The following is a 17014-nucleotide window of genomic DNA, read 5'->3' as shown; positions in this document are numbered from 1 at the left end:
GATTGACTAATTGAGTAGTCTTGGAGTTCTAAAGATTTTTCTTCAGCACAGATGTGCCAAAGGGATTTTTTCTTCTCTCAACTTACACACCATTTAATTGCTTTAATGGATAAAGACTGCAGGTCACAATTACATGCCAACAACTGCAAAATCGTTACTTTCGCTTTAGACTTTCTTGTGATTTATGTTTACAAAAATACAGTGTGTTTATGAAGAAACAAAGTCAAAATTATAATGAAAGCAGCAAAACAATAAAGTTAAATTCTTCGAAAATAATGTGAATTGCATTTTTAATTTTACAAGTTTTAGAAAGTCAAATAAAAATATAAAAAAGTCCTAGCTACATTTTAGAATGGTATTACTGTATAAGGTTGATAGATGTTTAGCATGAATACTCAAACATCTGCTTTGGGACTCAGCTGCCGCTTGCAGACCGGAGCAGTCCACTGCCTTTAGAATCAATGTTTTTCAGTCCAGTACTGTAATCTAATAAAGACTCAGCAAGTCATGCGTGAATCTTTTCAAATTAACTGGAAAATGGTTGAATTTGCATATCAAAAGAGATGACATTCAATACTCTTTTCCCCGGCACATCAGATATAGGTTGGCTTGTGCCAGTAAAATTGATTGTTGTAATTGAATATGAATGAAGTCGATTATGTCTCATTAGAGATAGTTATCACTTTACTTTATAGGATACATGTTTTTATTTACGAGGAGTTTACAGACAAACTCGTAAATAATCCAATCTGAAAAGATGACCACACAAGAAATAACATGTTACTGATGAACAGTCTCTGCACAAAACAGATTCAAATTAATAATAACTTTACTAATAACTTGAAAAAATATATACAATGTTTTAAAAGTTTAAGAAACATTACACTTTTTGTTTCTTTATAGATTGTATTTAGGGAGAACAAAAATCGAAGAAAAAAAGGATTTCAGAATATGCATGTAGAATACTTGTACTTGTATTGTACATAATTTAGCTGGATGATGTTTACAATTGGCATTAAAATGTGTCTCCACTGTTCACATTGTGTTCAGATGTAGAGACTTCCAACAAATGCCCAGGACTCTTGCTGTGTAAGATTTGGGGGTTTAATGTTCACTTGCATTTACCAGCACACAGCAGCTACTGACCTGCAGTTAGAACAGAAACCATCAACGTGAAATGACCCTAATGAAAAAAGTCATAAGAAGGTATTAGCTCAATTTTGAGTTCAGTTCACATTGCTTGTATGTGACTGCTCACACACAAGATTTTTGGGCTGTTTTCCTAGTTTGTCATTTTCACATACCCTTTATTTCTTTTAATTAATTGATAAAATACTATTATTACTAATTATTATTATTTTTACTTTGTGATGCCTGGTTAGCTCTTTCAACTCTGACTTCTGTTTTTTCTTTGTGCCCTCCTGGCTGTACATACACTCTTCTCTGGATAGATTACAACCAATCTACTGAAGCTTTATTTACTGGACACCTAATCTAGATGATGCTGAAAGCCTGTTCATTTCAAGGAATGATTAAGAGGATGCCTTCTTGCTTTTCACCAATAATTTTATTAAATAATCAAGCCTAAAAATAATTGTTGGAAAGAATATTTTAATATCTTGCACCTCCTTGCTAAAAATGGTCCAGAAATTGTAGTTTTGCTTATATTATAGTTTTGAAAGCTGAGTACACTATTTTTGCATTTTAATCTAACTGCACATTTAGTCCTGCAGAAATATTAACTAACACAACAAAACAAAGAGTAAACTGTATTTTACAACAAAGAATTTGCATTCCTTTATTCAGAATTTTAAACAAAGAGATGGCAGTGGAGTTTTTAACCAGATTGTTAAATGGAATCTTGGAAAGTGAGAGGATGCCTGATGAGTGGAGAAGAAGTGTACTGGTGCCAATATTTAAGAATAAGGGGGATGTGTAGGACTGCAGTAACTACAGGGAATAAAATTTGTGAGCCACAGCATACAGTTATGGGAAAGAGTAGTGGAAGCTCAGTTAAGAAGTGACATGATGATTACTGAGCAGCAATATGGTTTCATGCCAAGAAAGAGCACCATAGATGTGATGTCTGCTCTGAGGATGTTGATGGAGAAGTATAGAGAAGGCCAGAAGGAGTTGCATTGTGTCTTTGTGGACCTGGAGAAAGCATATGATAGGGTGCCTCGAGTGGAGCAGTGGAATTATATGAAGAAGTTGAGAGTGGCAGAGAAGTATGTAAGAGTTGTACAGGATATGTACAAGAGAAGTGTGACAGTGGTGATGTCTGTGGTAGAAGTGATGGATGCATCCAAAGTGGAGGAGGGATTACATCAGGGATCAGCTCTGAGCCCTTTCTTATTTGCAAAGGTGATGGACACATTGACAGACGAGATTAGACAGGAGTCCCAGTGGACTATGATGTTTGCTGATGACATTGTGATCTGTAGCGATAGTAGGGAGCAGGTTGAGGAGACCCTGGAGAGGTGGAGATATGCTATGAAGAGGATAGGAATGAAGGTCAGTAGGAACAAGACAGAATACATGTGTGTAAATGAGAGGGAGGTCAGTGGAAAAGTGAGAATGCAAGAAGTAGAGTTGGTGAAGGTGGATGAGTTTAAATACTTTGGATCAACACTATTGAGTAATGGGGATTGTGGAAGAGAGGTGAAAAAGAGAGTGCAGGCAGGGTGGAATGAGTGGAGAAGAGGGTCAGGAGTAATTTGTAACAGACAGGTATGAGCAAGAGTGAAAGGGAAGGTCTACAGGACGGTAGTGAGACCAGCTATGTTATATGGGTTGGATGTGGTGGCACTGACCAGAAAGCAGGAGACAGAGCTGGAGGTGGTAGAGTTAAAGATGCTAAGATTTGCACTGGGTGTGACGAGGATGGATAGGATTAGAAATGTGTATATCAGAGGGTCAACTCAAGCTGGATGGATGGGAGACAAAGTCAGAGAGGTGAGATTGTGTTGGTTTGGACATGTGCAGAGGAGAGATGCTGAGTATATTGGAAGAAGGATGTTAAGGATAGAGCTGCCAGGTAAGAGGAAAAGAGGAAGGCCTAAAAGGAGGTTTTTTGGATGTGGTGAAAGAGGACATGTAGGTGACGGGTGTAACAGAACAAGATGCAGAGGACAGAAAGATATGGAAAAAGATGATCCGCTGTGGCAAACCCTGACAGGAGCAGCCAAAAGAAGAAGTAGTTGATGGGGGACAGAAATGATACTGTCTGAACTGGGCACAATAGGAGATTACAGCACAGTAAAATGGACACCAATCAATCCAGAAAGACAACCTATGCAGAGCTACCTGTCATCCAAATCTGTATGTGTCTGGGATTTGGAAAGACAACCTATTCACTCACAAGGAGAACATAAATTCCACAGGCCTAGATTTGAATCAAGGACTCTGAAAGAGTGAAAACAGACTTTAGCTTTATCTAAGTTCTCTCTCTTTTTTCCTCTGATACATTAATAAATGTTTTTTCTTGCCTGATGTTTAGAAGAATATGTGCCCTGGCACTGAGCTGTGTCCTACCTCATATAAGTATGCTTTCTTTGTACTTCTTACATGCCATTATGAGAATAGGAGAGTGGCAAAGATTAGCAAGTAAGTGAAGAATTATAATTGGAAAGAAATGTAAAAACATATACAGTACTGGAAAATAATGAAGGTAGTTACTTTAAGGTCACATATTATGCGGCCTATTTTAACAATGATCTGTTATTATCACCTTTTAGAGCTTTTCTTTCTGTACTGGATTATTTTTCTGAACACTGGTAATGCTACTTTGTCTGAATGATCAGAGCAACACCTAAAATAGTTCTTGGTATTTTTTCAGAGAAAAAACAGCTAGAGGGATGTTTTCTTTCTATTAAAGAGGAACAGTTTATGTAACTAAAGCAGACAAACAAGGTAATGATGATCAGATCAAATAAGCAGGAGAGAAAAAAAGACTGCATTCACATATTCCCTGTGTCATATTTTATGTTGCATTAATGTCACAGGCTATAATCAAATTAAAACTGAACCATTGCATATTCTTTTTGTATAACCACATACTAAAGAAAGACGTATTTATGCAGCACATACAGACTTCCTCAGGCAAAATCTGGTCAGCAATTACAAGGCAATTCAAATTAGTTTTTGGCCACAGCAGGACATGGATGTGGCACATGATATTATATGATATAGCATTATTATTTGGTTTATTGTGATTATTAATGATAATAGTTCTTAATTTTGGTTCCATAAAAAATATCAGTTACAAATCATAAATTTAAGAACAAAGGATGTAAGAAAAAAAAATTAACAAAGGCTCCAGAATAATTTTTGTCTTTCCATTAAAAAAGTGAAATGTGCTCGTTTTGATTATTTAAAATGTGATTACAATCAATAATTTCAGTCATCTAAATAGTATCTGTTAAGCTACAAAAGGCTTATATATATTAATAAGAAAAATGAAAATATAAACTACATTATTAAATGACATACAACCTTAGAATATATTACTGTTAAATATTTTATGTTTTGTTCTTGGCCAGAGGTTAGACTTATCTAATTTAATATAATCGGCAGGCAGTTATATTATGAACATTATACCTGACTATATTCACTTAATTGAAGAAAACACCCTTTACGGCATTCACATCAGTTCTCATCAGAAGGATTCACAACTTTTACTACACTCTTAACAGTAAGCTCCTTCGCCAAATTACTACGGCATCCATTCTTTTTGTAACCCCTGTCTGTATTGGCAGAAATGAACAGAACAGAAGGCATCAACCCTTGAGTGGCTGAAACTGTCTCTGTTAGATTGTTACCAATATTTTCCTTACCTGAGTGTCCAGCTCAGTTACTTCTAGATTAAGCTTGTTCAAATGCTTGTTAACAAATGTAATCAGAGTCTGTAAAAAAAAGAAACACCAGAAATTACAAAACAAAAATGTAATAGTAATATGATACATGTTATCAATTACAAATTATTATTTATAATTCTCATGAAATGATCACATTTCTGTAGTCTAGGATATGTATTCTCTGTGATGATCTTTCTGACTGTGCCAAAACCTGATAATTACAAAAAACAAATTCCAAATCCATTTTTGAGTGCTTCAATTGTATAGAAGCAACAGTGAATGAGATCCAGCCAAAGGCAACTAATGGTAAGAATTTTTATGCAGTTTTTGAAGCAATCTGAAATATGGGGGAAATAGGGAAAAATACTTTCAGAATAAATTACTGAAGATTGTAAAAAGAATATAATTTCACATCATGACAAAAGGATACATAGTGTGTACACTGATAGCCAGGTATAAGTATTAAAATGGAGCATTTTATTCCTGCCTCATAGCTGCAGAGACCAGGATTTGATTACTGACTCGGGCTCTGCTTGTGTGCAGTTTGCTTGAGCTCAACATGTCTGTGCAGAATTCTCTAAATACTCTAGTTGCTTTCTCCCATTAGAGATGTGCATGTGAGGCTAAATGACAAATTTGAGAATGTTGGCATAAGTGTGCCCTCTGATGGACTGCCAGTACACCCAGAGATTGTTTCTGAACTTTGCCTCCTGGTTGCTGGGATAGGTTCTGACTTCCTATGGTAATGAAATGTAAATGACCAAGTACAGTACAGAAAATATGCAGATGGAGATAGAGTACACTACTTTATAAGGAATGTGCCCTATAACTGTTTTTTGCATTACAAATTGCAAAGTTCAACTCCCATTGTGAAAATTGGATTGAGGTAATAATTTCTAGGATTGGGCAAAGGGGTGACCTTCTTTTGCTTTATAACAGACTCCCCCCATCATCCAAAGTAGTGCCCAAAATTGACAAATCTCCAGGTCTCAAGACAGCTTCTTGGGCTGACTATCTTAAATGAACAACTCTAATCTGCTTCTCCTGCATTATATAACAGACTAAAGTACTGGTCTCAGTCTTTCTTCGTCATCCTATAAAAGGGCAACATGGCTCCTTATTACAACTTCTTTCAATCTGCTTCCCCATACAGACCTGGAAGTATTTCGATCTATTCCAATATTTCTAGACCTTATACTTAAGCTGGTACCTCCGGATAAATTTCTTCAAGAACAACTGTTAAACCTTCAGGGTACCCCCATATTTCAAGTGTAGGATTTTCTCATTCTCTTAGCATTACTTAAAGAATTATGTAAGATTATTCATATAAAAATGTCATAGTAAATAGCAGCCACAGACAAATGGCTTAGCTGAGCATTTTAAATGAATATAAAAACAAGCAATTAAAACAACAGAGCAATGTGCAATGCCCCTTTCTTGTTGTATGCTTTAATGAATAGAACATATGCAGACTCAATAAGACAAACAAAAGCAAAACAATGATCAAAGGATGAAATAATGAGAATTCAGCAGAGTAGAGAAGATTTTATGCTCATTGAGAACCCTTTTAAAATTCTAGACATAAAAAGGTATAATATTTGCACATTAATTTGTTAAAAAGTGACATGAAACTGTAACTTTGTACAGTAAAATAGGCAGTGACACAACAATGGAATAGAATGATGATACCAATGTAGGCAAATCTAACAAAACAGAAAAAGCATGAGCTTAAAGCATGCATTAGTGAGTTAAAATAAGATGGCATTTTTCCTCCTTACTTTAGTAAGGCACACGTAAGATAATAGCAGCAAGAAAGCTATGTTTGTACATGCAGGTTTTTTGAAGCACAGCATGCCACAATTAAAGAAGTGGAAAAAATTCTATGGCTGCATGTAAGGATGGAATCGAAGACTGACTGGTGCAGCCCTTTTGTCATGATACTCAAGGTTGATAGCAGTGTCAGATCTTGTATTGATTTAAGACTAAATTTTTAAGTTTGATGTATATTCTATGGCACATGTTACATTTCATAAAAGGATACTGGCAAGTGTCATTACTAGAAGATTACTTGTGAGGCTATATAGAGCATCTTTGCCATATTAACTGGACCAAATTTTAGACCACATTTAGAAAAGTCAGGGACACACCCTTAATGACATAGTCATATCCAGCAATGACTAGAAGATACACTTCCACCTTCTATAGGCTTTGCTTGACAAGGAAGCAGGGTTGACATAAATCCAAAAAAGGTAAAATGGGAATGTCTGAAATCCATTATTTTGGTAACTCCATTTGCAGGGGACTAATAGAGCCACAAAAGTTCAAGGTAGGGGACAGTACTTGACTTTTTTTAATCCTGAGAGACATAGACAAGCCCATAATTTCCATTGGTTAGCTGGCTATTATAAGCAAATTGTGTTTTGATTTGCTGCTGGAGTCACTCCTCTCTCCAGTGTAACAAGATGAAACAAAAATAGAAAAGGATGAAAGAGAACATGAAAAAAAAATACAGAATTCAAATCCCATTCTCAAAAAAACATTCCTGCACAAAAAAATCCCTAAGTGAGGAGTATTATGACCTTGAGGTCGTGTTTGCACAGATTTTCAACAAAGAGGAACATCCAATCCAGTATATGTGAGCAGAAAACTGCTCCTATGGGAGGAAATTATTTGACTATAGAAATAGATTGTTTGCTGATTAAATGGGTGTTTAAAGGTTTGTGTTACTATTTCTGGAGATTGCAGTTTACCCTAGCAGCTGATCATACTCACTTGCAACAGCTGTATTGGAAAAACAATGTAATCTGTTTGCCTGGCATCTCAGATAGGAGTATTTTTACACTAAAATTCCCAAATCTGTCATAGTATGTACTAAATATTGATCCTGCAAGTATTCTCTAAGTTTGCAGTGTGTGATTTATACTTCATGTGACTATTCCATTGTGAATAAAGATGATAAAGGATATGTCTGCACCCCATAACACTCCACCTGAAACTACAATTTTCTTTTAAATGCATCTATCCACCTACAACATTCTACATCTATCTATCTATCTATCTATCTATCTGCTAAAAAAAGCTGAAATTTGGCAAGATGGTATATTTAGGACAATAGGTTAAGAAAGGGCATTTCAATATATCATTATTTAGGGATAAAACAAAAACAGATAGAAACAGAAAATAAAAATACTCAAAAATCTCAAAACTACTTTGACAGAGTAGATTGAAATTTAGTGATGCTGTAGAAAAAAGAAAACCAGCCAATATATGTTTCTTTATTTGTTGATATTTTTGTTATGAATTGTGCACATTGAGATTTTATTTCTCTTAAAATATTTTTAGAACAATATATTAAATGGGAATTAGGACTGCTTTTTCTCTATCATTTTCTGAGGTGATATGCTTCTGAATATGATAAGAAGAGAACATTATGGTGTTTTTGAGTAAGTAAAAGTATTTAGCAACATTTTTTGGGTAGACATTTACCGAAACTCACTGTATATTGAGACAGTATTAATTTTAGGCTTTAATGCTAATACAGTGTTGATAGTTTTAGCAGTTTGTAGCTTTGACTCAACTTTAAATCACCTTTGTAACATTACCACATACCCCGGTTGTTACATTCTTTAATACAAAATTCTGCTGCACTCTCTTTCATACCAGCACCACCAAGGACTGTATGTAGCATGTTCAACAGTAAGCAGCTCAACTGAACTAATAATATTAGCCCCTGGTAAAAAATAAATAAATAAATAAATACAAATATTGTATACAGAACAGTACTTAGTTACATAGTACTTCTGATACATTTGATTAACCAATGACAATATAAATGAGGGCTGTTAACTTGTAACACTTCCTGGGGGAAGCTGGGTAACACAGCCAGTTTACTGTATAAATTCAGAACAGTGCTGAACTGTACCAGGTGCACAAATTATGTGTATTAATAGGCAGGTTGTGAGCATGATTTGTGCACTAGATGCATGCTCTGTATTATCTTGTCCATCAGAGTCAAAGCTCACATCTGTGAGTACTGTGACCTTTTGTGCTGTGTCTCTGTGACTCTCTTGTCCTGCAGTATGTACAAGATAAGATCACTAAATGTCAGCCAACTGAATCACATACTGTATATAATGCTATTATATTTGTAGATGTGTTCTGGACTTGCAAATGGAATTATTCTATATAAAAACTAACTGATATCAATTCTGAGGTGAAATAATAATGAATTGATACTTCACAACTTGAGAGTCCTGGGTTCAAATCCAAGCCCAGAAACAATATGTGTGAAATGTACAAGTGCTGCTTTTGTCTGTGTGGGTCTCCAACTGGGTATTGCAGATTTCTTTCTACAATGATTGAAGCTGTGTGCATGATTGATTGTACCCTGTAATAGACTATCACCCCATCCACAGCTGGCATCCATCTTGCATCCAGTGTCGCCAGGATAGGCTCAGGTCCACTGAGACCATAAACTAAACAAGTGTGTTAGAAAATGAATATATGTAGGGTTATATTTTGGCACTATGGTGGAAAAGTGGTTTTACCTACTGCATCAAAGTATTAGGATATTTGTTCAAATGTTGGGCCAGTTGCAGTCTATGTGAAGTTTGAACATTCTGCCTGTCTCCCAGAGTTTTCTGCTTAAAACCAAGTTATAAGTTAATTTGTGTTTGTGTGTGTAAATATGCCCTGTGATGGACTGCCTTCTCATCCAGGCTTCATTGCTTGTGTCCATGGTAGAAGAATAAGGACTTGCTGACTTGCTTCCTTTAAACAATAAAATAAATCAGCTTTTTAGAAGAAATTAATAATTAAACGAATGTTCTCTCTCTCTCTCTTCTCCAAGCTGCTACATCCTAACACAGGGTCACTGGGGTCTGCTGGAGCCAATCCCAGCCAGCATAGGGCGCAAGGCAGGAACAAACCCCGGACAGGACGCCAGCCCACCGCAGGGCACAAACACACACACACACACACACCAAGCACACACTAGGGACAATTTATGGTTGCCAATGCACCTAACCCGCATGTCTTTGGACTGTGAGAGGAAACCCACGCAGACACGGGAGAACATGCAAACTCCATGCAGAGAGGACCTGGGAAATGAACCCAGGTCTCCTTACTGCGAGGCAGCAGTGCTACCACTGCACTGCCTAAATTAATATATTCTATTACTTTGTATTCTGTCACACACATACACATGGGAGACAGCTAAAGAGCTCAAATGAGGGTAATTCTACACCAGACCAGGGGTTGACGGAGGGCACTGATTCTTTCTCTCTTTCTTCTACAGACCAGTTACAGAAAATTCCCCCTGAGCCTTATGACGTCATTCCGCTGCCTTTCCATAAATTCCATAAAACCGCAATTTTTACCTCCTTCAAGTCAGTTCTGTCCTTGCTCAAATATGTACACAATTGTGAAACTAATTTACTATTTTTCAGCTAGGTTTCAAGTATATGGGAGGCTGCCCCAAACATTTTTCAGACTCTTGTCTGTTCATTTGACAATACAAAATCAATAGTATAAAAGAAACAAGTAGACATGGTCAGTCTTTTTGAAAGAATTGCAACTAAACTACTACCAAATGCCTAAAATCATGTAACATTTTATAGAAGGTGGATATCTGAGCACACATAATCTTTTCTAAAACACGGTTTTGTTTTTAAATTATTTAAACATGGATTTCTGTGTTTTGGATAAAAAGTACAGTACAATTATTGTGACCAAGTGTAGTGCCTTAATTTTATTGTTAAAGGAAAACCAAAGAAAATAATGAAAATATGATTTTTGTTTCCTTTTTTTAGCTAAACAGTCATGGTCTTGCACCAGAAAGAAAAGGGACAACACAGAAAACTGTGTTTAACTCAAAACTGTCAGTTCAGCAGATTATGGTAGCAGTTAGTGGAGTTCAATTAAAACCTTGCTTCAGATTCATTCATTGGTTGAGACTTGGTTGATTCCCCAGACAAATGTGGACAAAAAGCTAATTTCTTCAACATTACAAAATGTTTAAACTATGTGATAGTGAGAAGCTCTTTTCTAGTCTTGTGTGCTGTGCTGTTTACCAGACAAAAAGGAAGGGGGATTAGACACTGTTTCTCTTAAACAATGCTCCCTTCCTTGTAAAATAAAATAGGTTGATATCAAGAGACACTCAGTGTGAAGACAGATACTGAAGCTACTATTTCTGATTCTCAGCACAGTTTTAGGCCTTTTTTTCCATTTTGCTTTTGAAACATTTTTACACTGATGACTTATAATTGGTAATTGACCATTAAAACCAAACCAAAGTCCTTTGGCACAGACAGCACAAAAAACAGAAAGATAATAACTAAGGAAGTGAGATACAATTTTCTATATATTGCAAAGTGAATATTACAGCATAAATACTCCTACATTTTCACTTCCTTTTGGTGCAAATGAGTAGGGTGTATCCCAATGTCCTGGTTAATTTGTCCTTTCTGGCCCCCTAACCATTCCCTGTCTCTAATTGGATATCTCTGTCATGCCTTCACCACCTAATAGCTCATATGTGGTTAATTTATTGGCGCAAAATGCCTGCAGTCACATGATCGAGGTGGGTGCTGCACATTAGTGGTGGTTCCCCATTCACTATGTCAAACGCTCTTTAAGTAGTGAGAAAAGTGCTATATAAATGTAAAGAATTATTACTATTATTATTATTTGTAAACATCACCATTAAGAGGAACTAGCCCTACTCCAAAATTTTTAAACAACACACTCTGTGGCAGGGCTCCATAATTGTAATTTGAATGAGTAGACAGAAACAAAGACATAAATTTCACTTTTAGATCATTATTTTACTTTTTTAACTCCAGCTGCTATAAGAAAATATTTTACCAAAGGAATTGAATTACTGCTCACCCCAATATATGTCACAGCCATAAATAAAGGACTCAAGGAGACCAACCTACTGTACTGTAAAGCTTGTTTTATCCAAGCTGGTTTGGAAATCTAGCACAGATACATAAGCCAGAAATCACTTATGTAAAATAGTTATATTTTATTATGTCACTGAATAAGCCAAAATTCTCAATAAAATGACGTAACAGAGATCTGAAATCTTAATGTTTTGATGCTTATCAAACAAACACAATGTTTCAAGTGAAATGAAAGGGTAAAGATACATTAAAAGACTATGTGATCCAAAAAATTCAATGTTTTGACAATCTGCCTTTTCCCCTCATTCACTGGTTAAGAGTCCTGTCTTCAATTCAAAAGCACAGTACTGTACTGTACTATGGGAATGCTTTTCCTGCTTATGATATATGTTTTTTTTTAGCAAATAATGTATGTATTTGAAATGTTTTGAGCATACAACTCCTAACAGAACTGTGGATTATGCGACATGAGAAATGTGGGAATTTTCTTTTTTTTTCCGCGGATGTTTTTCACATGTTTTGTTGCTGTACAGCATTGGTCACTATTGGGTTGTATTATATCATAAACTTTTTCTCTTGTTGTGTATGAAACCATTTTATTCTCAGACATCACTACAAACTACACTAGATAAGTAACATAAAAAACGATAATTTCAGGGTGGATTATTCCTTTAAAATGAAAATAATGATAGGTAAAACAAGCTTCAGAAGCAGTTGAACCAAGAGTCCTGTACTAAGAGTTTAACCTAAGTCTACTGATCTCCAGGGGCCTCATGTATAATGCCGTGCGTAGAATTTACACTAAAACATGGCATACGGACAAAAATTTGAAATGTGCGTACACACAAAAAAATTCAGATGCCCGTGCGTAAGCCAACTTTCACTCCTTAAATCCCAGGCGCCCCACCTCGACTCCTCCCAGAATTACACACATTTGAATATGCAAATCAATATAAATTGCCCCTTTCATTCATCATTTTGTGAAAAGACAATTGCAAAAGCACAGGGGAAAAAAGCATTTCAGTGAATGCGAAGTGGAGGCAAGGAAAAATGTACTATTTGTTGGCTTAAGCATTGGTATAAACAACAAAAAGAAGTTTATTGAGTGATACAGAGTGGCGGAGACACTCGAAAGTTCAAGGTCAGAAAATACCACAGTGCTAAAAAGGAATAAAAGTAAGAAGTGGTCAGATATCACAGTTGCTATGAAAAGAGGAGTCTTAGCCCACCGTCGTTGACTGTCATACGGAAGCATATTAGGGTACAGAAAAAAGCAAAAAAAAAAAAAATATGGACACAGTTAAGAAAAAAAGGTCAAAATGTCGACTTTAATCTTGAAGTTTATTTTGTCATTAAAGTAGAAGGTCGTAAACTTCTTTTTGAAGTTGATGTTTAATTTACTAGGTTCTTAGATCCCATCTTAAGTAAAGTAGCATGTTTAATCTTGACATTTCCACTTTAATCTCGTAGTTTATTTTGTCTTTAAAGTAGAATGTTGTAAACTTCATCTTGAAATCGATGTTTAATTTACTAGGTTCTCAAATCCCATTGTAACTAAAGTAGCATGGAAAATGGTCCGTATTCTGTCTTCTATGTGTGTATATCACTTCATGCTCCTTAAATGGGCTTTTTCTTACATCAACAGGAGCATGCAGGCACTGATCACCACACAGAATACATTATATTCATGAGAAAATTTTAGAATGCTAAGATGTATACTTTATATAATTTTAATGGTGAAATGCATTAAAGCATGTATTAAACATGGGGGCATGTTGGCGCAGTGGAAGTGATGAGCTGGCGTCCCATTCAGGGATTGTTCCTGCCTCCCGCAAGATGCTTGCTGGGATGTGTGCGACCATCGATGAAATAATTTATTGAAGCAGTACTGTGTCTGTCAAACATGCCAACCAAATCCTGTGCTTGTTTTTTCTTTCTCCACATAACCAATCACCACACAATAAGCCTTGTAATAAATGTCAAACCAGCTGTAAACTTAAGAGTGTTGATTCTTCAAAACTTTTAAGGAACATTGGAAAATCTTTGTTAATACATGTTATATGTGTAATATATTATTCTATCCATCTATCCAACCGGGGTTGCGTCTGTCCCAGCAAGCATACAGTGCGAGGTAGGAACAATCCCTGGATGGGGTGCCAGCTCATCGCTACCACTGTGCCACCATACCTCCACATGTTTAATTATTAACATTATTTAAATTAACAATTTATCTGTATAATGTAATATACATACTTTAATGCATTTCTTCTTAAAAATGACATCAAGTATACATCCTAGTATTCTAACGGCTCACAGCTTCAAGAGGATAGCTCTGGGAAATCTAAAGCGACTTAAAAGCCAGTCATCATCATCATCTGTAAATACAAGCTGTCTTCTATTGAACTGAATTCCTTTATTGTCACTGTATGGTACAATTGGATTCAATATGCAAATCCTCCATAAACTTATTTTCCAATAAAATGATAAAATAACAATAATAATAACAACATGATAAAAACAATGAAAAATATACAATATGAAAGCATAAGTACAATATATATGTAACTCTTGTGCAGATAATGCAAATGGTTTAAAAAGTGGCTCAGGATGTGCAATATTACAGTTGTAGTGCAAGTGTACAGTGAGGTATTTGTAATTATAAATACAAATAGTTCTACTGGGAGCCCTTGATGGACTGATTGGGAGCATTTAAAGCTCTTGGGATAAAACAGTTTCTGAACCTCATGGTCCTTGCAGGAAAGACTCTGAAGTGTTTGCCGGATGGGCGAACTTCAAATAGACTGTACGCATTGCTGAGTAGAATCCATGCAGATGCTGGTGGCATCGTGGCAGCATGTACAATAATAGATGCTGTATCCTGATAATCCTCTACAATAAACCCACTGTAGAGCTTTCCGATCAGCTGCTGTACAGCTGTGATTCTACACTCAGATACAATTCGTTAAAATACTCTGAGTGGTTCACTGAGAGTAACAACACTAAATCAGCTGTGGTATTTGGAACAGCTTGGCCATTCCATGCACCATTATATTGTTACAGATTGATTACAATCAGGTACCTTATATTTATAAATGATATGCGGTTCATTTCAGTGTATTTGATAGAGCCCATGTCATGGACATTATTCTAAAAAGGAAAGGGAAGCCACACAGGAACAGCAGCACTGATTTCACGCTGGGTGCTGTTAGTTTGCATAACCTAGCAGAAATGTACATACACAGTTGGGGCTGCTGTGAGAATGTGTTTGGCTTTAAGGCAAGTTTAGTTTTTATACATTGTGATGTGAGTGTGGAAACAGGCGCACGCAAAACATTTTGGTGTGTACGCTCCATTTATACATGAGGCCACAGGTGTACCCACAAAGTATAACATTCTCATTCCAGCATTCTGATTGTACAGAAAATTTAAATGTATTGAGTTGGTATTTAAGCTTAGAAAGGTCATCAGAGAGTATCTGCTTTGGACTAAATGTTGTACAAATTGTAACTGTTTACTATTAATATCACAAAAGACTGACCAAGTGGCTATGACCATTATAGAGTAAACTAGGTAATATCAAAAAAGAATGAAAAAAGAAATAAATTAATGTGAAACCAAAAAGAAGAAATAAATTAATTAATTTGAAACCAATTACTAACACTTGCTAAATGAGTGTCTGGCATTCTTAGAGCTTTTTAGTTTAATAAAACTAAAAAAAATAATGTGGGGGCTGTATGTTGTTATGGGGTGTTAACTTCATAAAAAGTGAGAAACATATGCTAAAAGACTTGAGTTATTGAGAAATATGAGAAAGATTAACTGGTGGAGACATATGAGAAAGATTAACTGGTGGCAAGGATGCAGCTTACAGCTGTAGCTTATGGAAATGTGTTGTGCTTTCAGTGTGTCTAGATGTATTGTTAGTAATGAAGTATTTATTTATATTAAGAATATCCAGCTAGACATCTATTTAATAACAAGATTTTTCAGTTGGTGTCATGAGAAGAACATATTTGAGTACAGTAAAATTTTTCTCAAATACTAATTTTATACCATCTTGAAAAACAACTGAAAACTTCACTCAAGGGAAATGTCAAAGGTGAAAGAAATCTCAGGTTTACGTGAGGTTATAATAATTTTTAATACACTGTGTTTAAAAAAACAACTCAGACAATCCTGTGCTTCATAATATTATTCTATGTGCAGAATGTAAATATGTCCACATAATGTTGTCACAGGTGGCTGGGTGCGGTTGGCAATCAGCCGCCTATTTAAGAAGCCGCCGCCCTGCAATCAAGGCTGGAGTCAGGTGAGGAGGAAGACGAGGTCGGTGTAGAGGAGGTGAGGAGAGGCCCAAGTGTGATTTGTGTGTGGGAAGAAGAAAGTGGCTATTGAGAGCCTGGACTTTGGGGAGACTGTGGGGTTTGGTGATGGTGCACATAAGACTCTGTATATAAGAGGACTGTAAATAAATGTGGGGTGATGGCTGAAACGGTGTCCGTCTGTGTGTGTCTGGGCTGTCCTATTTCACAGTGGCGTAGTCGGCAGGATGCTCCACCTGGGTCAAGGTGGGGACCTGCATTCATGGAAAAATCTGTGAAAGGCCCAGCACAACAGGGGATCTCGCCCACGTGCCGCAGGGGCGGCGTGCACCCCACCCCGCAGCAACAGAGTGTGTCATGGACCATTGGCGGTCCATTGGTGGACTTTGCGCTTCAGGGGCGGCTCACCGACACAGGGGCCAGGAAGGAGACTGCCGAGAAGGAGATGCTGTGGCTGCGGAAGCCACGGCAGCAGCGGAGGTGCCCGGAGAGACGCTCTCCTGTGAGAGAGGAGAGCGAGATGGCCGACCAGAAGTCTCTCCTCGTAGCAGGAACGGGATTGGACAGCGTGTCCTGTTCTCTCGCCAATGATTGGTTGAAGGCAAGAGCAGGGAATGTCCGTTCCGTGCTCCAAAGGAACCCGAGTGGGCCGCAGGAAAAGGCCCATAGAGAGCATTCGGTAAGTGGAACTACTCTCATGGTAAGCCCACCGCCGGTTGCTTCTCTCTCCTTGATGGCGATTTTGCAGGACTTGCAAGAGCAACTGCGCCTTGTGCTGTCGCCGGCGGCTGAACGATGTGCCCTCCAGAGCCGCAGGCAAGAGAAGATCGGTGTCCTGCAGGAGCTCCTGGACGGAGAGGCACAGCAGGGAAGGTAAGGGAGACCGACCCCGTGAAGCTCCGGATGCCAGCGGGGCTGGGTCTGCCCT

The 17014-nt window shown here is 37.0% G+C and overlaps 1 protein-coding gene across 2 annotated transcripts in view; it reads right to left on the bottom strand.

Moving 5' to 3' along the window:
* Positions 1 to 17014, bottom strand: part of LOC120526858 (alpha-parvin) — a 218531-nt gene that overhangs the window by 28979 nt on the left and 172538 nt on the right. For both annotated transcript variants that reach the window (XM_039749979.1, XM_039749985.1), the window contains exon 10: positions 4836 to 4904. In XM_039749979.1, the coding sequence (XP_039605913.1) occupies positions 4836 to 4904 (69 nt within the window). The remainder of the gene's footprint in view (positions 1 to 4835; positions 4905 to 17014) is intronic.

This window comes from Polypterus senegalus, chromosome 1, assembly GCF_016835505.1.
Source record: "Polypterus senegalus isolate Bchr_013 chromosome 1, ASM1683550v1, whole genome shotgun sequence".
Taxonomy (NCBI): Eukaryota; Metazoa; Chordata; class Cladistia; order Polypteriformes; family Polypteridae; genus Polypterus; species Polypterus senegalus.
This window is presented reverse-complemented; position numbering and strand designations above follow the sequence as displayed.